Source organism: Dendrobates tinctorius, unplaced genomic scaffold (genome assembly GCF_039654945.1).
Source record: "Dendrobates tinctorius isolate UK_male_01 unplaced genomic scaffold, ASM3965494v1 ptg000051l, whole genome shotgun sequence".
Classification (NCBI taxonomy): Eukaryota; Metazoa; Chordata; class Amphibia; order Anura; family Dendrobatidae; genus Dendrobates; species Dendrobates tinctorius.
The window spans coordinates 22,195,873-22,222,095 of NW_027361719.1; the positions used below are offsets into that span (position 1 = coordinate 22,195,873).

A 26,223-nucleotide genomic window follows, 5' to 3' on the forward strand; every position below is an offset into this window, starting at 1 on the left:
AGCCGAAGCTCCCTCTGCTCCCTCTGGTGGTTACTGAGAGTAGTGGAGCTGGTCAGGTGGATGGAGGTTCTCCACCTGACAATGATAATTGGGAATCTGGGATTGCTGGCTGGGAGCATATAATGGAGCTGGCTGCTCTTGAAGGTTGCTGGTGATTTTTTCCTCTATGTGCATTTGGAGCTCTATTGTTCCCTGCCTGATCTGCATGTTCAGCTAAGTGATTATTTTGCTAATCCTTTGCATCTAATCTGGTTGTGTCTTTTTTTTGCTTTGCTGCTAGAGTTCAGCGTGCTCCCTGCTGGGGGCAGCGCTGGGCCCTGCTTCATATGTTGCAGCTTGTTCAGTCCCCTGTTATGTTAGTATCTTTTTGCTTGCTGCCAGTTTATACCAGAGTGCTGATCTAGCGGGGGTGAGATCGTGTGATCTCAGGTTTTTTGTATATCAGAAGTGTTGGACTTTTTCAGGGTTTTGTGCGTGATTGCAGGCAGTATCTTTTTCTGTCCTGTTCTGTCTAGACATCTTGGGCCCCACCGTTTGCTCAGTCTGTTCTCTGCCTGTGTTTGTGTCTCATCTTGTCTCACCGACAATATATGTTTGGGGGCTGTCTATTCCTTTGGGGATCTGCTCCGGGGCGCTTTAGATTTCATCTTTCTGTCTTTAGGCTTAGTTAGTCCTCCAGCTGTGACGAAGCGTCTAGGGCATCGTAGGAACGCTCCACGGCTACTGCTAGTTGTGCGGATAGGATAAGGGGTCTGCAATCCGCTTAGCTACCAACCTCTCTGGTCTTCTGGTGGCTTAGCCTGTTCCTGCCATCCTCCTCGGTGACCCATTCATAACACTGAGGTCTCACGACCTCGCACCCACTATATTAGCATTCTGGTATGAACTGGCAGCAAAGCAAAAGAGACTAATATAACAGGGGACTGATCAAACTGACACAAGCCGTAACACATGGAGCGGGGTCCAGCACTGCCCCCAGAAGGGAGCACGCTGAACCTTCACAACAAGCAGAAAGAGGCAAAACCAGATAAGATGCAAAGGATTAGCAAATGACAACTTAACTGAAAAATGCAGGATCAGGACAGGAGACATCAGACCTCAGAATGCACAGGAAAACTAATCACCGGCAGGGATTGAAGGAAGCCTGCTGTCTTAAATATTGCAATCAGTAACCCCAGATCTCCAATCATCATCATCAGGTGGCAGACCTCTGTCAATCCAGCCAGCTCCACTACCCACAGTAACCACCAGAGGGAGCCCTGACTCAGAAGTAAGAGAATTCACAACAGTGTCACATACTAATAGAGTGGTAGAGTTGAATTGATAATAAATGCATCACCATTAAAAGATTGGTTGTAATGTTTGCTGCTCATGCAGCTGGTAGTCAGGTTGAATATTTTCTCATAGCAGCATTACCACATCTTGCACACTGTAGCGTTAACTTGGCAGTGCCCAAAGCCCAAATGGCTTCCTGGTATCAAGAAAGGTAAGAAAAGTGTTGGACTAGAGATGCACAAATCAATTCTGAGCTAATGACTTTGCTAGTAGGGACAGACCGCTCCTGCTGGCGATTCAGTGGCTTCTTCTGATGTCGCGTCGACAGAGCAGCTGCTTATCTTCCACTCTGTTCTGGTGATCAGGAACGTGAGCATGAATTTTCAGTAATCATGAGATGCTACCTGCACACTTTTGCTGTCAATCACTACAGGTGGTCATGGCTGCCTTAGCGCATATGTGAATGCTACCCTAGATTAGCAGTAGCTGCACAAAGATGAAACCAGACCCACCACATAAGATGGGGTGTGCTTGACTAATATTAGCTGAAGAATTGTGCAGCCAATTTAGAAGCTTTTGAAAGCCTTGCCCACTGAGCGTGGGTGTGGCTTTGGCTACGTGTGGTAGCTTTTGTGTGTTCTTAGTCTTACCATAACAGCCAACATTGTCAATTTTGGAAACAAATGATGATTAATAAATATTACGGTTAATGTACCTACTGTATATGATTTTTTTGTAAGCATGTGTTTTATAATTTTGGAGATTGATTTAAGCCATTGACCGCTTCAGAGGATAGCCTAATGTGTATGGGGCCCCTGGTCAATTGATTGCCGAGGGAGTTAAGGATCCAGCATGTTTGATTTCGATCTACCAATCCTTTTGTTCTCCTGGAGATAAGCCACTGCCATACATCTGGTAGCGGCTTTCTCATCCAGAACAGAAGAGTGCTCAGCTGGGTGAGTGTTCCTGTCTACGGGAGAGATGCTCCGGTTCAATGTTTGGCATAAACCATCATTCGGCCGACAGCCATCTAATCTGTATAAAAGGCTTTGCTGTAGATTACAATTGCACAGGTCATCATCTTTGTAATTTCGAAATTATGTAATCAGAAGGCCAATTATATATATTCACTTTTTGTACTATTATCATTGACAGGCAAGACAACCCTTCTATGTACAAGAGAAAGTGCCTTGGAGAAAGATGTGTACCACCTTGAATATGAAATTCATGTCTGAAGTGGGAACAAAACAAGAGCTGTCGAAGGATCATTTCTGGTTTCTTGCTCAGAAGATCTTTGGAGACAATTGCCTTAGCTATGATGATCTAAAAGAATACCATGTGTCCTGGACTCAGTTTAACAAGGTAATAATTCATGTAAAATTTATATTGATATTGATCGTTTTTTATCACTTAGTGAAAAAGGATAACTGCGACCTATTATAAAATACTATATTGGTGTTAATATATGATCGATTTTTCTTTGGTGTTTTCAATAATAAAAAATTAATGTTGCATGAAATTGTTAAAACATATATCTTGGTTGTATCCAGTGTAAAGAAACAGGTCAAACTGAACATTGCAGTGTTGAGTGCCGTTTGATCCCCCATTACTGATATGCATGGGTTCAATATATTTGATGACAGCATCACATGGATCATCACAGAAGGAAAACAATAAATTTGGGCCCCGATTCATCAAAGCAATTTCAGCAGAATTCAGGTGTAAATTGTTTTGAAAAGTTGCAATATTTTGCCACAACTCGAAGTTGCTCAAAAGTCTTATGATTTTTTGCTGTTTTCACACCAGTTTCGCCCTTTTTTCCCATTATGGCGAAGGTAGACAGGACTGAGTCGCAACCCGTCTAATTCAAAATAAATTGTGGCATTCTCTATGTCATAAATCTTGCTCTAGTCTTTGACTAAGATTTCTAGCATGGCCACTTGACGACACTTGTAAGACACAGGAGCGTCTGACTCCAACACGTCCCATCATTAAGACCAATGAGAAAATCGCCGATCTTGATGAATGAGGGCATTGGTATTTTTTCTCTTTTTTTTTACTTGACATCTCAAAATAGAACTGAAATTGAAATTGATTGTGATTGCAAAGCATTTTTAATTTGACTTTGTGCTGTTCATCATGGCTTTGGTGTATAACACAAGTCTTGATACTGTCAGCTATGCCATGTCAAGGATCAAACCTATGACCAACATACCCCAATGACCTATTGATTTATCAAGAAAAGCACAATGTGTTACGTTACTCTTCTCAAAAATCTTAAACTGCTGTTGGTGGTGTATAGTGCCGTATGTACAGAGCCTAAACTGGTAGCAAGTAAGTGACCCATAAGTATCCTGAAGCTGATATTCTGTTAAAGTGTGAATTGTAGTCTCCAAATTGAGAATTTGTTTTTGGCTTTTATCCCCTAAGTCATGTAACAAGGTTCATTAGCGAGTCGACACCGACTTCTAGGATTGCTACTTCCTATAGGTGGCACTAGAGTTCTAATCCTCTTTCTCTCTGAAGAGACAATTTTCAAATCCACAACATGTCAATTTCTCTTGCGGGTACACTGAGTTTTCTGTGCAGAATTTCCCCACATGTACATGCATTTTTAGTGCGTTTCCGCAGAGGAAACCTAAGAATGTCAATAAAATTTTGTCAAGACAAATACCAGGAACTGTCAAAAGCAAACCACCTTTATTAAAAACATGACATACTGTACCAACAAGAGACAAAAACCACAGTATCAAAAGCGCAATGAAAACTCATGTTAAAAAAACGCACACAAAAACACAATAAAAAATGCACCCCAGTATTGGAAATAGCAGAGCAATGTCCTGTGTCTGTGGAAAGCAGCACAATCACTACACTCCACACCACATCCACAGTGGTGACAGAGCTTCACTTGTCTCCACACCACATCCACAGTGGTGATAGAGCTTCACATTTCTCCACACGACATCCACAGTGGTGATAGAGCTTCACATGTCTCCACATCACATCCACAGTGGTGACAGAACTTCACATGTCCCCACAGCACATCCACAGTGGTGACAGAACTTCACATGTCCCCACATCACATCCACAGTGGTGACAGAACTTCACATGTCCCCACAGCACATCCACAGTGGTGACAGAACTTCACATGTCTCCACACCACATCCACAGTGGTGATAGAGCTTCACATTTCTCCACACGACATCCACAGTGGTGATAGAGCTTCACATGTCTCCACATCACATCCACAGTGGTGACAGAACTTCACATGTCCCCACAGCACATCCACAGTGGTGACAGAACTTCACATGTCTCCACATCACATCCACAGTGGTGACAGAACTTCACATGTCCCCACAGCACATCCACAGTGGTGACAGAACTTCACATGTCCCCACATCACATCCACAGTGGTGACAGAAGTTCACATGTCCCCACAGCACATCCACAGTTGTGACAGAGCTTCACATGTCTCCACACCACATCCACAGTTGTGACAGAGCTTCACATGTCTTCACATGTCTCCACACCACATCCACAGTGGTGATAGAGCTTCACATGTCTCCACATCACATCCACAGTGGTGACAGAGCTTCAAATGTCCCCACACCACATCCATGATGCAATCGCTGATGCAACCACTCAGCAAACCAGCCAGAACACACTGAGACAGAAATGTGACAATGCTACTGCAGTGTGTAGCGCTGATATGAGACAGGTCACCGGAGTTCATAGCTGATGAACCCGTTGTCATCTCACTGACGTCACCACTAAACTACACACCACTCAAACTACGTCACCACTAAAGTACACTAAACTACACACGCCCTGCACTGATGTATCTCAATGACATCTATCTAACAGCTATCTATCCATCATCTATATATCTATTATCTCTCTTTCATCTATCTTTAGCTGTATCGAAGATTGTTTTCTTAATCATTGTACTAGCTTGAAATGACAGTATGTAAAAGGTGATGTTGAAAACACATGTCATTCAGATGTAAGATGAGAAAAATTGTATTGTATTCGCATGACACTTGCATAACACTCGTCTGACGTTTCAGGACCAACATCGGACCGATTTTATAAGCGCAGATCAGTATCAACCCTTAGACTAAGTCTGTATGCAGAATCATAAAAGGAAAATTCTTTTTTTTTTCTTTTTTAAATCAAATCTGTATTTCAGGAGCCACTTCGGGAAAGAAACTTTACATTCTGGCAGTGGTTTGATGGAGTTGTTGACCTCACTAAAAAACACTTGAAAGATTACTGGTCAGACGGGTAAGAAACGCTGAAAAAAACAGGTTGAAAATTTTGTCACAGAGGTTTGGACTTACTCTTGGATGAGATCTTTCTTTACTAATATACAGTAACATATTCCTGAAATTGTCAACATAAATTCCATCATTTTGCTAAAGAAGCTGTCCTATCAGAGACAACCCTTTTATATTACTGCTAGCAATCAAATGATCCACAAGTGCGGCCCGGATACACCAAGAAAATGCCAGACTTTTTTCCTGCAGTGGCCTTAATAATGAATTATAATATAAACTATGAGCACAGTATTCACATCTATACTGTATGAATACAATGTTATTTATTCACATCAGCATTGTATCTTATGTTGGAAGTCACATTTCTGTGCCGACAGACCCCCGTGGTGTATTATGTGCCATGTGCTGCATTGGGTTACATTGTGGTGTCCATTGTCTTGCTACAGAAAATAGTTGCACTATCTGGGTTTGTTGTGGAGTATTATCTGTGTGTTAATCTACTCACCTACCTCTGCCTTCTCCAGGATCCAGTACCGTTCCCGTCCTCTTCTCAGTGACGTCACCACTCTTCAGACTTTTTGGGTCACACTGTGCTCTGCGTGACCTGGAAGTGACTTTTACGATGTAAGTCAATGGAGTGGCAGAACAAGGCTCCATGGACTTCCATTATAAAAGAGACATCCAGCCATGCATAGAGTGAGCTGGATAGACTGAAGAGCGGTGAAGTCTCTGAGAAGTGGACCAGGATGGTCCTGAATACTGGAGAAGGCAGAGGCAGTTAAGTATATTAACGCACACAGAGACTACACTATATACATATATTCACAGATTTAGTGGAAAAAAAATCTTTAAAAGGCATGTGTGTGTAAAAAAAGATTTGAAAAAAAAATTTCAATCAAGAATTAAACCATATCTAAACAAAACCTTAGGGACTTAAATGAGGATTGTGGTGCCACTGTTCTGCCGTTACATCAAGAACGGATGGAGTTTCTCATTGCCGTGATATCCTAAGCAAAGAGTTCATGTTAGGCCGGGGTCACACTTGCGAGAAACTCGCACGAGTCTCGCATCTCAATACCCGGCACTGCCGCCGGCACTCAGGACCGGAGCGTGCGGCTGCATGTATTTCTATGCAGCTTAACTCTCTGGTTCGAGTGCTGGCAGCAGTGCCGGGTATTGAGGTGCGAGACTTGTGCGAGTTTCTCGCATGTGTGACACCGGCCTTACAAGCTCTTCCACTAAAGCTTGCAATCGCTGCTCTGAATCTGGCCACATCAATGTGCCCCCCGCTGGTTATATGCCTCCCCGTTAAACTTGTAAACTTGCTGTCATGGATGTTTGTTTTTTTTGCTTATATAAATATTTTAGCTTGTTTTATAAAACATCCATCACCTTGTCTAAATTTAGCTTTTGAAAAGCCAAAAGACACATAATAAATGTGCAATTTATCATTAATTACTTTTATGTACTCTATTTAAAGAGACTGTTTTATTTCATGACTCATCAAAGGCTCGAGTCACTTGAAAAATCCCAAGTTATATTGCTGTCTTATTTAATCAACTATGAATGGAGTTTACAATGCAGTACTATCATTAAGTTGTAGTCAAAAAGTCCGAAGTCTAAAACCAGATTGGGAGTTCATGGGTCCTTAAAACTAGTCAAAAGACAAAAAAGCAAGTTATCAATCAGTATCCAAACAATACAGTGTTTTGCACTTGACATAATCTATGGTCGGGTGTAGATTATCCAGAACTGGCGGTGCTTTGGATGCAGCACATGTCCACTCCATCCAAAACACAGCCGTCTATCGAACGCAGGTGAATCTGCATGTGTTCACTGAATTGTGCGGATTCACCTCATTCAATACATTCTATGGGTGACTAGCATCTCCGCAAGATAAGACATGCTGCGGTCTGGAAAGATGCTCCGCTTGTCCGTCTCCGCAGGTGAGCTGTGGGCGTCGGTGCACGCACAGAGGACAAGGAATTTTTTGAAAATCCTTCCACTATGCTGTCACATCGGGTCGCTGTGTGTTGGACACTGCACACGTATGCAGCGTCCAACCCGTAGTGTTTACTCATCGTGTGCACATACCCTTTAAAACATACAGTACCAGGACATCTTATCTGTCAAGCATGCCAGGTATGTTACAGTGAACAGGGACAAAAAGAATTGATGTAATCCCGATGCAGTCCATGATATACATGCAAAGTTCCTTACACTTGCCAGTCCTACTCTAACATGAAAACCTCAAAAAGAGGAAAAAATCCTCCAAAAAATTCAGATACAAACCAGACAGGCCTAAATGCATCTGCAATAATACAGGGTGCAGTGGACCCAAGTAAAATGGCAGCTGCACAGGTGCATAAATACCAAATGAAACAGCCAGCCTACAATCAAGGATTGGCCGTGTGGTACACCAGTGCAGAAGAAATAATCCGCATGTGGCAGTGTTCACACAGGCAATCCAGGGCTTCTGGTTCACAACCTCTTAGTAACACCATATAGGGGGGCTGCCCAGTGCCAAATAGAAAGCATCCCGTGTGAACAGAGGCCACAAGTTTGCAGAACCATTTGGGCCCAACTGCACCCTGAAAGAAATATAAAAAGTGCACAAAAAACATATCAATATATGTAAGGTATTGGTTGATATTAAGGCCTTAATACGGAAGCTGGCAAACTGCGTCGAAGTTCCTTACACTTGTGATTACGTTGCAAGAAACTTGCGCGAGTCTCTTGAATCAATACCCGGCACTCCGCCAGCACTCGGGACCGGAGTGTGTGGCTGCATAGAAATACATGCAGCCACACACTCTGGTCCCAAGTGCTGGCGGAGTGCCGGGTATTGATGCGAGAGACTCGCGCAAGTTCCTCACATCGTACTCGCAAGTGTGACCCTGGCCTGAGTGTGAGTATACACATATCCTTGGAAATACATGCATGAGATCCTCTACCTGCTGAGTATGACTAACATGTTGCCATTCATTTCCTTTTGTTCCAGCTTAATAATGGGGTTTGTCAGTAAGCAGTACGTACACAAGCTTCTCAGCGTTGAGCCGAGTGGTACATTTCTCTTGCGGTTTAGTGACTCAGAAATTGGTGGCATCACAATTGCACACGTCATTCGTGGAGAGGATGGTAAATTAAGTTTCTATCATAATTTGTATGATTATATGGTACAATAACTGCATACTTAAAGGGTCAGTCTGAAGCAAAAGTAAAGTGGAAATGCCTATGTATTTAATGTCATAAGCTAATCTGTTCTAATCTTTTTTTTCTAGCACATTTTAATTAAAAAATTCCCTATGCCTCCCTCACTACACTATGTAACTGCTTTTTTTTACTATTTCTTCCTGGATGAAGTATGCGCATGCTGGGATATTCAAGCAAAGCATCATCAGTGGGCAGGGTCCCCTCTCCTTATGTACTTGTGTGTCCCTTGTCTTGCACATGTTTATTATACTTGTCTATATTTCCCCTTTTCACATGTAAAGCACCATGGAATAAATGGTGCTATATAAATGCATAATAATAATCAGTGACCCCTTTTCAGGGGCTAGGCTAGTCCCTGCTCTACTGAGCATGTGTCAGTTGTCAATGTATGCTCAGTAGACTCTTGTCACTGTTGAATATGAACAGTGACAGTGCACTCTCTCAACATCTCAGATCAGCAGGAGAGCACACTGTCAGTGCGCATTGTAAGAATAGTCAGGGTGCAGGGACCAGCGCTGCCCCCGCAAATGACATCATGTGATGCTGAGGAGGCACCTGTGAAACAGGAGAGACAAAATTAAAGGGTGAAGGATGCTTCCAAGAAAGTGTGGGGAGAGTGAAAGCACAAAAAAGACAAATGGAGGCATACAGTCTCAAGCTGTACAGATTATCTGTGAAATGTTTAGGAACATGGAGGGAAATTAGGACTTTCACAGATAAGCTGTGAAGAAGCAAGTATAGATCACAGGGGTAGTAATCCCGGCAGAGCACAAACTAAGAAATTATATTTTAACCTTGTACAAAAGACACCAGGCTCTGTCAGAGGGCTGGCTTGTATAACAAGCAATGAGAAAGTCAAGCCCCCTTGATTGGTGATAAAATGAATGGAGGCATTAGCAGCGGGCATTGTCTTGTCTTATATTAGACACCATTATATAGTGCAAGGTCCTCTGATCTGTGATGTGACTCCATCACAGTGAATAGCTCTGGGACAATTGAAAACACTACTATGGATGTGAGCTTTATAGTTTTAAAGTTTATGTCAATGAGAACCTGTCACTTCCAATAAAGACAATGTTCTTTTTTTAACCTGCTGTTAATGCCGCTGTTCACTTGAATGTAATATTGTTTTTTATTTTGTTCCTGTGGATAATATAGATTAGAGGTAGGTGTGTGAAGATGACAACGCTGCTGTATGGGATGAGATGTTCCACTCTCCTGATGGATTCAAGTAGGTTTAATACAAATTTCTGGCTTGAACTAAGCTATTTTCAAGTCAAAGTAGTTTAAGTTAGGAAAGGGCTTAGTTCAAGCTAGAAATACGTAATGGAAAGACTTAAATCCACCTGGACTGTGGAACCTCTCATCTCTTACAGCAGCGCTGTCATCTTCATAGGCCTACCCTCTAATCTACTGGATATCCACAGTAGTAGTGCCTTCCCTCTTTCTCTCACCCATTTTCCCTACATATAAATCTAGTCTTGCTAGGCAAAGTACCATGATCCTCACAAAGATTCCCCTACAGAAGAGTTGAGGTTCACACCCTCTTGACTACCGTAATAAGACTAGATTTACATACGGGGAAGAGGAAGCAGTATTTCAAAAAACAGAAAGGCGCAGGAACAAAAGAAAGACAATGAGAACTATGGTATTTAGACCAACTAAAAAATACATGATAATGGCAAATGGCAATAACTCTTTAATAAGCAGTAATTTTGTGATATAGCTAAAGGAGTGGGAATGTTTCTTAGGCTACGTTCACACAATCAGAAATTTTGATTCCCAATTTTCTGCAGTACTAGCATGTTTTATTGCGATTTTTCATACGCTCGTCTGATCCAAGCCTGACGATGAATACATTTCTCTAATCTTTTCTTGCTTCTTTCAGGTTCTGGACAGATTCAAAATATTCAACCGTTTGGTGCTAAAGATCTTCAGATCTTGTCTTTGGGTGACCGGGTGAAAGATTTGAAACAGCTGACATATCTATACAAGAAAGGGAGAAAAGACGATGCCTTTGACAAATACTACAAAAGTACGTGACCATTTCAGTAATTTTAAGTATGAATTATTATAAGGAATTATTTAGGATAAATCAATTTTCCAATAAATAATAATTTTCATCAGAATGGGAATTACGGCACCATGAAAGTCTATAAGTCACTAACCCCGGTACTAAGGCGTTCATAAAGAAATTTAAAAAAAACACCCTTCTTACAACTGTCTGAACATGGGGTGTATATTTCAAGGGTGCTCTACCTAATTTAATGTCAATTAATCCCATAATCCTATTTAATTCAGGCTGACTACACTTCAGTGATTAAATAACACAAAACTGCTGTGGTAGGATGCCATAGCAGAATAAAGTGAGTAGAAAATAATAATAATCTATATTTTTTAGGATAATTATGCCTGCACTACAAACCAGAAGGGTTTAAATGAAAAATAGCCTGCTGTAGGGGGAACAAATCTAGATATTAAGAGGCAAAAATGCTAAGAAAGCTGGTATTTTATAGTACTTAATGGATACAAAGAGTGTAATTTTATATATATATATATATATATATATACATATATATATATATATATATGCAACTGCAGAAGAAAAGCCATAAAGAGAAGAAATAGTCCAGTAAGTGGAGTAAAATCACTAGAAGTGTCAAAGTGACCCCTGTTAGGCTAATACCAAAGCAATATGCAGCATTATCAACATAAAGAAGAAAGGAGGGATTCCTCTATATATCTAGATGAAAATGGGTTTACCTAATGCAAGTGTTGATAAGAGCTGTGGTGAGGTGCGGCAAGGAAAGGGTGCTGTGGCTAGCCCTGCACCCGACTAGCGCCGTTTTGCTAAAAAGCTTCTTCACACTGGGCTGACGTCACTTAGGCTATGCTGAGTCTCCGCCTGACCCATGGTGAACTGACAGTGTGGGAAAATATTCAGAAACTTTCCCACACTAATGAGTTCATCTCTGGTCAGGCGAGGGGGCTGCGCAGGCAGGTTTTCCTTCGTTCCTCTGTGGTTTACAGCCAGGCCGGTCACATTAGCACCGCTCTCGGTTGTAAACTATTTAACCCCTTGAGATGGATTGCTGCGTGAGACTTGACTGTATGGCAGACAGGTATGGGATATTGTTGCTTTTTTATTTTGAATTTTTTTACAGAACGATGGCTTCAATTGGATTGGGAGTTAAATAAAGGTGGAAAAAATGTGTGTTTATTTATTTCATTAAAAATCTTTTTTCTTAATGTTTGTACGTTTTTTTAACCCTTTCAGACTAGTGGTTAATAATTTATAGGTGTCTTATTGACACCTCTTCATTATTAACCAGGCTTAATGTCACCGTACAATAGCAAGGTGACATTAACCCCTTATTACCCCATATGCCATCCACTACAGGGCAATGGGAAGTGAGAGGGTAAGTGCCAGAATTGGCACATCTTACAGATGCGCCTTTTCTGTGGTGGCTGGGGGCAGATTTTTTTTAGCCAGGGGGGCCCAAAAACAATCGTTCCTCTCTAGGCTATTAATTTCTGCCCTCAGTCACTGGCTTGCCCTCTCTGGTGGAGAAAATTGCGTGGGAGCCCACGCAAGTTTTTTCCATGAATTAATCCTTTAATTTAACATCAACAGCTCCAAAATTTTACACACACACACACACACACACACACACACACACACACACACACACACACTACTAACATTATTAGTGAGGGACATATATAAATGTAATGGATATGCAATGATTTACTGTATGCAAACCAAGTCTCATATCCTGTCGGGTTCTGTAATGATTTTACAGAAGCCAACATTTGAATTATCGGCTATTCTGCTATCTACCTCTGTATGAAATATAAATATATATGGTAGGGATTCTACTTGCGCCTGTGCAGCGGGAGACAATCAGGAGGCAAGTTTCTTTAAAGTTCAGGTGGTTTATTACATCATAAACCCCTCAGGCAGCAAGTAACAAAGAAAATAGCCTTTAGCTTAGGCAAAAGTAAACAGAAATGTCCATTAACTCAGGCTCAGACCTGGAGCTTCAGTACACACGGGAGGCTTAGGCCTCTTTCACACATCCGGATTTTGCCGTCAGGCGCAATCCAGCATGTGTGTAAAGAAACAGATCCTTTTTTTTTTCAGCCGGATGCGTTTTTTTGTCATTGAATAGCACATGCGCCGGATCGCACCGCATGTGCTTCCGTTTGTTCCGGTTTTTACCGGATCCGGCTGAAATCTGCTGTCCGGCGGCCGGACAGAACGCGTGCTGTAACTTTTTTTGTCCGGCAAAAAAAGCCGGACATGCACGCATGCGGCACTTCCGGCTCTGTGGGCCAATGAAAGGCAATGGTAAAGTCTGGCAGCCGGATCAGGCTTTTACCTGATCCGGCCACCGCTTGCAGTTTTTCCTCCTCTGCGCATGCCCGGATATCTCTCTCACGCTCTCGAAAAGTGGTCTTCCCCCGTACTGCGGTGACGACTGCCGAGTCCGCCGTAAGTTGCGCAGCAGCTACTTCCGCTGCCTCCGCTTCCGGCCGTCCGGCTTTTCGCCGCACATCGCCGGAATCTCCCCAACGGATGTGTGAAAGTAGCCGTAGTCCTCCCCACCTACAGCTGCCTGGTTCAGGAGCAGGCCACATTACAAGGGTGTAGCCACACCCATGAACCCAGCAGCTGACTGGTCACGTGACTGTGACCTCATCACAGGTCCTTGCAAAACCATAATAATACAGCAATATCTCCTATGCCTTACATTACGGAGACAAGCCATCTCTGAGACACATATCTCCCATCAATTATACAACCCCTAGCCACGCCACAATAAATATATATATATATATATATATATAAATATATAATGTATATATGTTTTCACAAATATTTGAGGTCATGGATCCATTATATGTCCATTTTGCAATGGACATATAATGGATGTCACACGGATGGTTAGATGTGAGAAAATCGCATCCTTGCATTGCACATGGATGACATATGGATCACTGTTCAGGGATTCTCATCCGTGTAAAACGGACCGTATTTTTATACGTTGTGTGTGACTCCAGCCTTAGAGATGTTTAGGTGTTAAACATGTGCAAAGAGAAAGATAGATAGATAGATAGATTTGTGAAATATATCATTAGTGCTTTGCGTGTGTAGTTTACAGTACATTTATTAAGCTAATAAATAATGACATGGTCCCTCCAATTTTTGGTAACCAGGTAATGTAAAGCAGATAGTTGTAGACATTGCAGGAACATGGGATGCAGTGATGGACGGGAGGCAGAGCAAGGTTAAACAGGTTTATTTACAGAAGTATACTCCACGCAGGGAGGTAGAGAGTTAAACAAGAAATTCACAGTTTAAAGGCAAAGGAAATGGTGAAGTGGAAAAAACAATGTTACAGACAATGGAAGTTCGTTAGCAAATGCATCAGGAAGTCCGTCCTTAAACTGCAGCTCCTTCTGAAAACTCACTAGCGCCAGCAACAGTGGGCGCAGTGTCTTTTCCAGAATGATGCTGTAGTCGATGGTCCGTCTTCTGGTGGCAGTGGTCAGTCTCCGGTACCTTCCACTGCCCCTAGTCCATATACTACAGTGGTTAACAAAGGCACTGGCCACAGTCCTGTATCAGCCCAACATGGCTCCTAAACTATCTTCACTAGAGAAGTCAAGTCACAAATATCAGGGCAACTATCTGCTGACAAGTGTTAGTCTCTGACGGCGCAAGTGTCGGTCTCGTATGCGTTCTCTCTTGGGCAGCATGTGTGCGGTTCTTACAGTCATGTAGTGTACAGCACTCTGGCAGTCACTGGACACACACTGCACGTCCCATTCTCCCTGGTCCCCGCTGTTGGCAGCTGGTGACAGCGGACACTGGTCTGCGTGGCACTGGTGCTACCAGGATGGAGCACTTCTTTCTGTGGCTGCTGCAACACACGGCTCTGCTCTCTCTGGATTACTGCTGGGCACACTGCTTCCCTCAGCACAGCAGTCCCTGCCCTTCTGCTCGACTGCAGCACTGCCTGTCGCAGTGCCAGTACTCTGTGTCGGGCTGAGGAGCGGAGCACACCACTCACCTGACTGCGCGCTGCTCTGCCCTGGTGCCACACAGCCTTCCTTCGTGCTCTTTTTCTTTCTCTTCTTCTGCCCCCCTCCGCAGAAAGCCCCTCCTCTCTCAAGCTTCCCCCAGGCAACAGGGGGAGGTCCGCCTCACTCAGGCCTCCCCCTGGGAACAGTTTATGCAGTCTCTCTAGTTCCAGACCCAGCACACAGGTATCCTCTGCCTCGTCGACCCCCCTACACAGTTAGGAACTGATATTACCAGGCTGGGAAGGTCCGTGATTATTATGCAGTTCCCAGCCTAAAAATACCAGCGCACAGCAGTGCTAGAAGTGGCACATTGCATGTAGTCCACAAATGGAAACCTTAAAAACATAAAAAAAGAATGAAAACAATAAATTGTCCCTCGTTCCCCGAATCTGGACCCAGCGACTGTGATAGAAGTAATGTTACTGACATTACCGCTCTTCACAGTCACCGGCTTCTGACATCACCACTCATCCAAGTAGGCGGCTTATGTTGCACTTAGTGAGAACCAGTGACTGTGAACCGTGTTACTGCTATTCACAGTTGCTGGGGCAGAATTCGGGGAACGTCATGGGAATCATTGGACTATGTCGGAACTGAACTGCACTTTTTTTAAATAAATTGGTGAATGAAGGACAGTGTCTTGTTTTTATTTATCTCTTTTTATGATTTTCATGTTTCTGTTTGTGGACTACGGTGGACCTGCATGTGTTTTTTTTGTTAAATAAATTGGTGAACCAGGGAAAGTGTTGAGGGAGTGTTTTTTTAAATTAAGCATTTTTTGGTGTGTGTGTGTGTGTGTGTGTTTTCTTATTACTGGTTTAGTGATGGGAGTTTCTGATAGATGCATCTTCATCACTAACACCAGGGCTTGATGCCAGTTATGATTTTTGACGAATCACAGATGACATCAACACTATCATTACTCTGATTGCCAGCGCAACAGGGCAATCAGGAAGAGCTGGGGCAAAGCGAAAGAATTGGCGCATCTAATGTAATGCACCACTTCTTTGGCAGCTGCGGGCTGGTATTTTTAGACTGGCAAGGGACAAATAACCAGGGACCTTCTTAACCTGATATCAGCTCACAGCTGTCTGCTTTACCTTTGCTGGTTACCAAAAATGGGAGAACCCCACTTTTTTTTTCATTTGTTTATTTACTAGACTAATACATGTACAGTAAATTACATACGCATGGCATTAATTTTATATTTCATGGATATATATCTATATCTTTCCACATATGTACACCTAAACATCTGTAATTTCTATTCTGCATTCTATTCTGGTACATGTGACATAGATGGTGCACACAGATGTCACATAGATGGTACACACATACACATGTACAGCCAACAGAAATCTGTACAGATAGTAAAAACGTATCGTCTCACACATACTTTTTTAATCGGTTCCCTTAAGGGGAACCGATCATGCTCAAAACCACCATATAACTGCAGATGTAAGAATACAGAGAAAAATAATCATAATCTCTCTAGAGCTGCTCGCTTTCCGTCATAGGGTGGAACAGTGACTATAAAAGTATATTCAGACTGAGCTGAAATTCTCTTAAAACCATAGAGTTCAAATCCACAAGTTTTGATTGAAAAGTTTCTGCTACTTATGAAAATACTCAGTGAACATCCCCTAACATCGCGCTGCACTGCCCTTATGACTGAAAGTGATTGGCTACAGGGAGGATACAAGTTCATTTTCTCTCTATAGCCACACTTCCAGTAAGGTAGGCAGGCTTTTAATGTTATTTACCGGCATATTGACTCTGTATCTGCAGGGCAATAGTGATTTTGGACATGATAGGTCCCCTTTAATGGATAACTCTTGGATACTACCCATTTGTCATTTCAATGCTGTCTGTTTTTTTTACCTGTTAAATTGGTAGTAGAAACTTGAAAATTATTAATAATTTTTTTTGCATGTAAAAAAATGGATTCTATGGTTAAGATAAAAAGAATACAAAACTGATGTAATTTAGTCTGTATTTTCTCATATTTGGAAAAAAACTGATTTGTGAATGAGGCCATAGACAGCTAATGAATTTAATGGGTCACAGGCTGAATTGACACATCTGTCCTTGAAATGAAACACACAGAACTAACACAGATGGCGTCCGTTCACATTGCCTTGACGTTTTGAGTTTGGTCAAAATCGGACCAACCTCTGATATGTCGTATCTTTTTCTGAGTGCAAAAAAAGGATATGTGTAAGGACTATACACCACAATGTGTCCGAGTGCTATCTGTAAAATAAACGGACCGCACACTGAAGTGCGTGAAACACGATTGTATGAATATGGCTGAACTGGGTAATTGAATCACTTAAAGCAATTTGCTTATTTGTAACATTCCTTTGAGGCACGAAGAAGGTGCTCTGTGATAATATATGTGGGAGAGAGAAAGGCCCAAACATTATTCAGCCCGTTCCCTTTGTGGTCTACCCGTCCCTGTCTCACATAAATAATGGTGTCCATACACTACAGATGGACTGACACTGAGTCTACAGCAGTGAATGATGTGTTGTTTCCAATCTCAGTTTGTGATTAATTAGGAAGATGTTTGTAATAATTATAGAACATATTAACAACAACATCATAATTCCACAGGCGTGTAAAGACTCAGCCATTTAATGCTCTGCTTTGACGATCTCTAACAAAACTGTGTTTGCAAATATTGCCATAAACAAACTGTACCCTATATAACTGTATACTTCAAGGAATAGGTGTGCGAAAATTATCTTTAGGCTATGTGCACACGTAGCAGAAAATTTCTGCTTAAAAACCTGACTCCCTTCCCAGAAGCCGTGGGGTTTTTTCTGTGTTTTGCGCAGTTTTTGCTAAAAAAACTTGCGGATTTTATGCGATTTTTTTTCCACGCGGTTCCTGACACATAGAACTAGCCAGAAATGTGGAAAAATCCGCGAAATTAATGAGCATGCTGCGTTTTTACCGCAAAGCGTTTTTTTCGCTATAAAAAAACGCATCACTATGCACAGAAATTGCAAAATGCATAGAAATGAATGGGAAGCTTATTTTTAGCGCTTTTATAGTGGATTTATTGGCAAATCCGCTAAAAAATGCTAAAAAAAACCGCTGTGTGTGCACACAGCCTAACTGCAAAAATCAGAGTGGATGATGGATGGATGGATGGATTATAGCTGCGTGTTGAGGTTAACATTGTTGACATGTATGTGAATTATTTTGAATTTTTACAGCTTTTAATAACCTTATTTATCCAGAAGAGTAGATTATATTGTGCATGTTATAGTTCTCATATCTGTTCTTTTCAATCCTACAGAGCCTTCAAGCTGTAGTAGTGGCTATAAGCCAACTGCTATTGTAGTGCAGGTTGTGGGGTAAGTGTTAATTAAGCCAATTAGCACATGCTTAATTAAAGAAACTGTTATATTCTCTATCTTGCACAGTATCATGGTATACAACGCAGCTGTTCATGTGTGATAAAGCTGAGGGTTGCTTCTGTGTGTCCGGACATTACAGAAAAAGGGAGATCCTGGCTGTCTGAGTGATATATACCTCGTATGTACATCAGATAAAAGGCATGACACTTTAAGAATACATCTTATGCACAAAACAGAGGCAGGAACTTCACAATTACATGTGATGGCACCTTTCTTCCTCTGCATGTTACAGTCAACAACCAGATCCCACCCATGTTCCCTTGAATAGGCTGCATGCTCTGAAGTGTGTTGCTACGATCCCTCACAACAATTCTCAACCCTCGCTTGGTGTGCCATTGCATCTTCAATTCCCCGTAGGAGAACACATGTCCCAGCCTTGCCATCTTCTTCTCCATGACCCTCATGTCTGGCTACACTTCCACCTCTTATCTAGTGTAGATAATGCTAGCTGTAGGTCCCCTGACTTGCCTGAGATAAGGAATCATTCTGCCTTGTGTACTTCAGAATGTGCTCTCCGAGTATGGTCTCCCTTCTTTGCACAAAACACCCTTTTCCATACAGATCTATGAACAATAGGACCATAGGTCCTTCCCTTTTAACTACTTTCCTCTAACTGCCTCACAAACAGGAAACTGAATTTCCTATCCCCACGTAACTCCTTCCACCCTGTTCTAGCCCTAATAGTTAACATTATTTACTGGTTAGAGAACTTCTGCAGACCCCAAACCAGAAACCATGGCAATGCATTATATTATCATAGGGTCTTCAAAGGGAGTGTCAACAGCCTCTCCACTTCTTTCTAGTCTTTCCAGGCTGTGCTAAGTTTGGGCTTTATGTTCAAGACATTTACTGGGAAATTCTCCCAAGACATGTTAACATAAAGCAATAAAAAAAGAGAAGAGCCAGCACTGCCAGTGGTCAGAACGCATAACATGAGGTGCATATGCACATATCTTACTGCATTCAAAATGAGACATTTAGCAAAATATTGATCAATATATTGAGCCACCCCGCCACGCCAAGGCAATCTCATATGGGGGGTCCTACTCTACATTTTTATTTATTCACTGTGCCATTGTGGCCTCCTAAATGTTTTAAAAGCAAGACCATATCAAATGCAATCCATACCTGAAGCATATCTGCATCACTCCTGTGCAGCCAGATGGAGCAGGTGCAGATGAAGGCCAACCAGGTCTGAACACAGACATCTCAGGTTTGACCTCCACACACTGCCCAACCAGCAAACACAGATGAAGGGCAATGCAGGCTCAGACATGGATGCAAAAATAAATAAAGCCTGGGGCAGGGCGGGGCTACCGTGAGTGTGCACAGCAGCCTAGATCAATCACAATAAACACAGAAAAGATGGCGAACATGACCCAGCGTGCACGGCAACAGTGGTGGTCAGCCATGTAATATCCACACGTTATGAAGAATTCAAGGTATTAAACTTTAGATATGTTTTATTCTTCGTCCTCCAGCACACAGCATAACAGTTGCATTCCCATGCTACCAGAAGTGAAACTTAAACTTCCCTTCTCATCCCTCTTGTCTCCACCCTCCAAGTCCCATAAGTCTGGCTTGCTTAAAGAGACAGATCTAATTATTATACATTACATCATCCCCTTTTTTTTTTTTTTTAAATAATCTATATTACTGATAAATGCAACAACATGAAAACGTCCAAAGAAATCATATGTCCATTTTGTCTTATTTGTTCAATTCTAAAACCAGAGAAAACAAACAACAAAAAAAAACAAAACAAAACAAAACTGTAGTTACACTTCTTCAATAAGCCTCGATGGAGCTCTTCTCTCTCGTGTAGGATAACGTCTGGGCTCATTGAGAGGGTTCATTGTTGATGGACCAGCTACCTCTTGTTGGTCCTCTCCACCATCGGATACCAAATCTTCCACCAAAGAGAGTTCATTGTCATCATTCTGCGGTATGACTTTAAAATATGAAGAATTTCGCGTTATGGAGTGTCCATCTCGTTCAGCTGTGATCATGCTGCCTTTCCTTTTGGTAACATAATATTTTGCAGGACCATATACAGGTGAGGTCTTGTTGGTTGGTCTTTGACGTACCACCACGACATCCCCTCTTTCGATGGCACTTGACTGTGTCCTTCGCCTTCTGTCTGCATAACGTTTCATGGCTTGTTTGTTGGAGAAATCTGTGGATCTCACTGAGGAGTCACTCGGTCGGGGATGGCTGGTCACATCAGGGAGACGTATACGCAGGGTTCTGCTGAACATTAAATGAGCTGGAGCAGCATTAGTAGTGGAGTGTGGCGTATTGCGGTAATTACGCATGAATTTGTATAATGACTGTTTCAGTGGGATGTGCTCCAGACTCGCTGCCTTGATACGTTTCCCCAGAGTGCGCATAAAACGTTCCACAATTCCATTGGCTTGCGGCCAGCAAGGTGTGATTTTCCTGTGATTGAATCCCAAGTATTCAGAAAATTGTGTAAACACATGTCCATTGAATGGAGGTCCATTGTCTGTTTTGACCACTCTTGGAGTACCATATGCCGAGAAAATGTCGTCCAGCTCTGGTATGACATTATTAGCAGATGTTGAAGAGATAAATGAAATGACAGGGTATCGAGAATATTCATCAATTGTTACGAGAATGTATTGGCCATTTGGCAATGGTCCATATATTTCGACTGCCACTTCCTCCCAGACAGCAGTGGGTAACGGAGACATTTGTAATGGCTCTAAGTTTGATGATGGAGTGATTACTTGACAAGTAGAACAGCGTCTAATCTTTTCTTCCACCAAGTGATCCATATTTGGGAACCACACTTTTTCTCTGAGTAACTTCTTTGTGCCAACAATTCCTAAATGACCTTCATGTGCTATCTGTATGACTAAGTTACGCAAAGTCTTAGGTACAACTAGTTTGGTACCTCGAAGAATAAGGTGTTCTTCAGTGACTGATAATTCCTCACGTACGTTTGAGAATAGTTTTAACTCTTTCAGATCGATCTCAGAATCAGGAAATTTTTCTTTTTGAATTTCATGCCACCTTCGATTTTGGATGATTTGTATTAGGGCACAGAGTGTCTTGTCTTTTGTTGTTTCATTTATAAATTGATCAAGAGAAAGTGCTTTTGGCACGGCATGATCTGTAACAAAACGTAGGTATTCTTCAATGGAGGAATGCACAGGTATATTATCGTTAGTAGGATGTCTTGAAAGATAATCAGCCGGATTGCTGTATTTTCCAGGTTTGTGAACAATTTTATAGTTGTAGTCCTGTAGACGTAGGCCCCATCGTTCAATTCGTGCAGGCATTTTAGCTCTGGGATTTCCAAAAATTGTAAGAAGTGCTTGATGATCTGTGACAATGGTGAAGGGAGCTCCATAGAGAAATAAGTGAAAGTGTTCACATCCCCAGACAACTGCCAAGCTTTCTTTTTCAGGTTGAGAATATTTTCTTTCAGTGTTTGTTAAGCTCTTAGGCTAGTTTCACACTTGCTTTTTTTTGCAGCGCGTTTTTCCCGCAAAAAAACGCATTGAAAAAACGCATACATAAGCATACAACTGCTGCGTTTTTTTCAAGCATTTTTATGAGCATGCATGAAAAAAACGCAGCGTTTTTATGCGTTTGTATGCGTTTTTAGCGCGTTTTTACCGCGTTTGCGTTTTTTTCCAACATTTTTAGGTGGCCCCTCACACTACCCAAACCATGACTTTACTAACCCTAACCCTGACCCTAACCCTAACCCTAACCCTGACCCTAACCCTAACCCTGACCCTAACCCTTAACCAAATCATACTTAACCCTAACCCAAACCCTAAACCCTAACTAACCCTAACCCTAACCCTAACCCTGACCCTAACCCTAACCCTAACCCTGACCCTAACCCTAACCCTAACCCTAACCCTGACCCTAACCCTAACCCTAACCCTGACCCTAACCCTTAACAAAACCATACTTAACCCTAACCCTGACCCTAACCCTAACCCTAACCCTAATCCTGACCCTAACCCTGACCCTAACCCTAACCCTAACCCTAACCCTGACCCTAACCCTTAACAAAACCATACTTAACCCTAATCCTGACCCTAACCCTGACCCTAATCCTTAACAAAACCATACTTAACCCTAATCCTGACCCTAACCCTGACCCTAACCCTAACCCTAACCCTAACCCTGACCCTAACCCTAACCCTAACCCTAACCCTGACCCTAACCCTTAACAAAACCATACTTAACCCTAATCCTGACCCTAACCCTGACCCTAATCCTTAACAAAACCATACTTAACCCTAATCCTGACCCTAACCCTGACCCTAACCCTAACCCTAACCCTGACCCTAACCCTAACCCTAACCCTAACCCTGACCCTAACCCTTAACAAAACCATACTTAACCCTAATCCTGACCCTAACCCTGACCCTAACCCTTAACAAAACCATACTTAACCCTAATCCTGACCCTAACCATGACCCTAATCCTTAACAAAACCATACTTAACCCTAACCCTGACCCTAACCCTAACCCTAACCCTGACCCTGACCATAACCCTAACCCTAAACCCCCTTAACTAACCCTAACTCTAACCCAAACCCCTAAATTCCATGGTTTAAAAAAAAAAACGCATATGCAAAAAAACGCATACATGAGCATGCCAGTGCGCACATATGCGCATCCATAGGCTATAATGGCCATTTTTAGCGCAAAACGTGCGCATATGTGCGCATGCGCTTTTTTGCAGGGCCAAAAAATGCAACATGCTGCGTCTGGAAAATCCCAACGCACACCCCAAAAAAACGCAGCGCATGAAAATCGCATACATGCGCTGACCAGTGCGCAGGTATGCGCACCCATGTTAAATATAGGGGAAAAAACGCATGCGCAGGTGTGCGTTTTTTTCCAGCGCTAAAAAACGCAAATGTGAAACCAGCCTAAGCCTCATGTTCAAAACATGGTGGCCTACTATAGAGTGGGTACAGGAGACCACACTTTCCTATATAGTCTATAATGAAGGCGTACCAACATATACCTGGCCACTGTATGCCAAAATAACAGCATAACATTCATGTGTTCTTTAGACCTTATGGTAAGTGTGTTTAAGAGCTTTGCATACATACACTGTGCTAACATTTTTTGATCAAGAAATGAAAAAGCTATTCAGTCATGACAAAGTGTACCTTAATTTTGAATGGTCCCTAACTATAATGACTCACTTCTCAATGTGCCCAAACAGACCTCATGTGAAACGGGAATTGATGATAGCCAAGCTTAGCTCTTAAACCTTTCAAGCAAATATGGATGGATCTGGGTGCTGAGTGTTTGTATATGATTGTATATTGTGTACCTGTACATTAAAGGTGTGAGAGCTGTTTTTTTGCTTCATTGTGGATTGTGATGGCAAAATCAGGACTGTTGGCAAGTTTGACACAGGGCTAGGCCTATTTGGAGTTCACTTTCTTGTCTTAATTCATGTCATCTCACTTATATAATATACTACAGTATTTTCTATGTATAAAGTTTGTTACTTTGTGCTAATATCTCAGCTGTGTGTTATTAATCAAAGATTCTTATTCAAAATGAATAAGTACACGTAGTGTGTGTAAGCCCTGTAATGGGGTCTTCTGGGCTGTAATACCTCTTACATTACCACCCCGTTTCTCAGGCGGTTCACTCTGCTTTTTTCCATCCTTCTTCTGAATGAAGGACGCTGGTTCGAAAGGCTTTGTAACATGGGAACATATAAAAGATCACTGCTACTCCATGTATTTCCAGTATGACAACATTTTACTCATCGGTCTCAGAATATATATACATACAGAGGGCAGGACAATCAATGTGTGTCATGCCAGTAGATAACAGGCTCCAATTAAGAAGCCAGACGTACATTACAATAGCCGTGGGATTTACAAAGGTGGGGGGAGGTCAGAAGTGGGATATCTTGTTTACCTCTGCCCAGGGGTTTGCCGCCAGTCGGTTGCTGTATTAAGGGCATACAACTCCTATTCGGTGTGCTGGGGGGTTCTGTAACACGGCTCCCCCTGTTCAGCGACGCGATTGGCATACACAGTCTGATCCTTAACGGATCGGCTTGGGGTTGACCAAGGTCTATGGGGTTGGTACAAGTTCCGTTTGTCGACTTCGTCCATCGGTATTACCATTTTGTTTGCCGGGTCTGTAGTGGATGGTGAAGTCTAGAGGTTGTAGGGCTAAACTCCACCGCAGTTACCTGGCATTGTCTCCAGAGACCCGATTAAGCCACACTGGGGGATTATGGTCCGTTAGGAGGGAAAACTGTCGTCCATACAAATATGGTTGTAACTTCTTGAGTGCCCATACTACTGCCAGGCACTCCTTCTCGATGGCCGCATAGCTTACTTCGCGGGGCAATAGTTTCCGACTCAGGTAAGCTACCGGGTGGTCTTGACCGTCCGGCCCGACTTGGCTCAGCACTGCCCCAATCCAAACATAGAAGCGTCTGTGTGAACCAGGAAACGTTTAGTTGGATCGCGTGCGGCCAATACCGGGGTATTTGTGAGGGCGTCCTTTAGCTGGCGGAAGGCTTCCTCACACTCAGGGGTCCAGGTTACCTGGCGGGGGAGGTTCTTACGGGTCTGATCAGTGAGGTGCTTGGCTACGCTGCTGTAATAGGGGACAAATTTCCTATAATACCCTGCTGTCCCTAGAAATGCCATGACCTGGGTTTTAGTGCGTGGGGTGGGCCATTTGGCTATGGCCTCAATCTTGGCTGGTTCTGGTCGCTGTTTCCCACTTCCCAACCAATGTCCTAAATACTGAACCTCTGCTTTTGCCCACGTGACACTTGTTGGGGTTCAAGGTGATTCCGGCCTTGTGGATCCTGTCCAATACTGTCTTTAGGTGATTTAGATGCTCATCCCATGTCACGCTGTAGATGGCGATGTCATCCAGGTAGGCACAAGCATAGTCCTGGAGACCATCCAGAAGCCGGTCAGCCAGCCTCTGGAAGGTCGCAGGGGCATTCTTCATCCCGAATGGCATAACTTGAAACTGGAATAAGCTGAACGGGGTGATAAATGCAGACTTGGGAATAGTGTCAGGACTTAGGGGGATCTGCCAATAGCCTTTGCATAGATCGATGGTGGTCAAATACTTTGCCCCCGCCAGCCAGTCTAACAACTCATCCATATGCGGCATGGGATACGCATCCGTCACCGTTTTATCATTTAGCTTGCGATAGTCTACACAAAACCGGGTAGTCCCATCCTTCTTGGGTACTAACACTACGCGGGATGCCCAGGGACTATCTGACTCTTCAATGACCCCTAAACGCAACATCTCTTGTATCTCTTGTCGCATCCCTTCTCGTACAGACTCAGGGATGCGGAAGGGGGGTTGTCTCGGGGGGGTCTGATCCTGGGTCTCAACCTTGTGTTGTTCCAGGCGGGTGTACCCTGGTCTCTCTGAAAACATCCTCTGTCGCTGCCTCAACAACGCTGTCTTTCCCGGGGCCCTAGGTTTTCTCCCAAGTGTACCTGGTCCCATGTTTTAGAGTCCTCTCCCCTAAGACATCAGGCAAGGGGAGTCCTGCTAAATCCTCTGCTTCGGGTGCACAGATGGCCACTACCTCTTCAGGGCACTCCCGGTAGGGCTTCAGCATATTCACGTGGAACATGCGGATAACCCTGGGGTCGTCACAATCAGCAACATTGTAGGTGGTGTTGGCTATTCTCCCCACTACCTGGTAGGGCCCCTGCCATGCAGCTTTGAACTTGTTCTGCCTAGTTGGTTCTAACACCAGGACCTTCTGTCCTATCTCATATGTGCGTTCTCTGGCCCTCCGATCGTACCATACGCGCTGGCGCCGTTGGGTCGCCTGCATGTTCCCACGTACAGCCTGAGTCAGCTCCTGTAGGCGATCCAGGAATTCCAGCACATAGGGCACAATGGGTATCCCTTCTATGGTTCCTTCC

The 26,223-nt window shown here is 43.0% G+C and overlaps 1 protein-coding gene across 3 annotated transcripts in view; it reads left to right on the top strand.

Annotated features, from left to right (window-relative positions):
• STAT6 (signal transducer and activator of transcription 6) overlaps positions 1–26,223 on the top strand; it is a 243,067-nt gene that overhangs the window by 185,348 nt on the left and 31,496 nt on the right. For all 3 annotated transcript variants that reach the window (XM_073576848.1, XM_073576847.1, XM_073576849.1), the window contains 5 exons: positions 2,431–2,637; positions 5,465–5,559; positions 8,554–8,690; positions 10,654–10,800; positions 18,163–18,220. In XM_073576848.1, the coding sequence (XP_073432949.1) occupies positions 2,431–2,637; positions 5,465–5,559; positions 8,554–8,690; positions 10,654–10,800; positions 18,163–18,220 (644 nt within the window). The remainder of the gene's footprint in view (positions 1–2,430; positions 2,638–5,464; positions 5,560–8,553; positions 8,691–10,653; positions 10,801–18,162; positions 18,221–26,223) is intronic.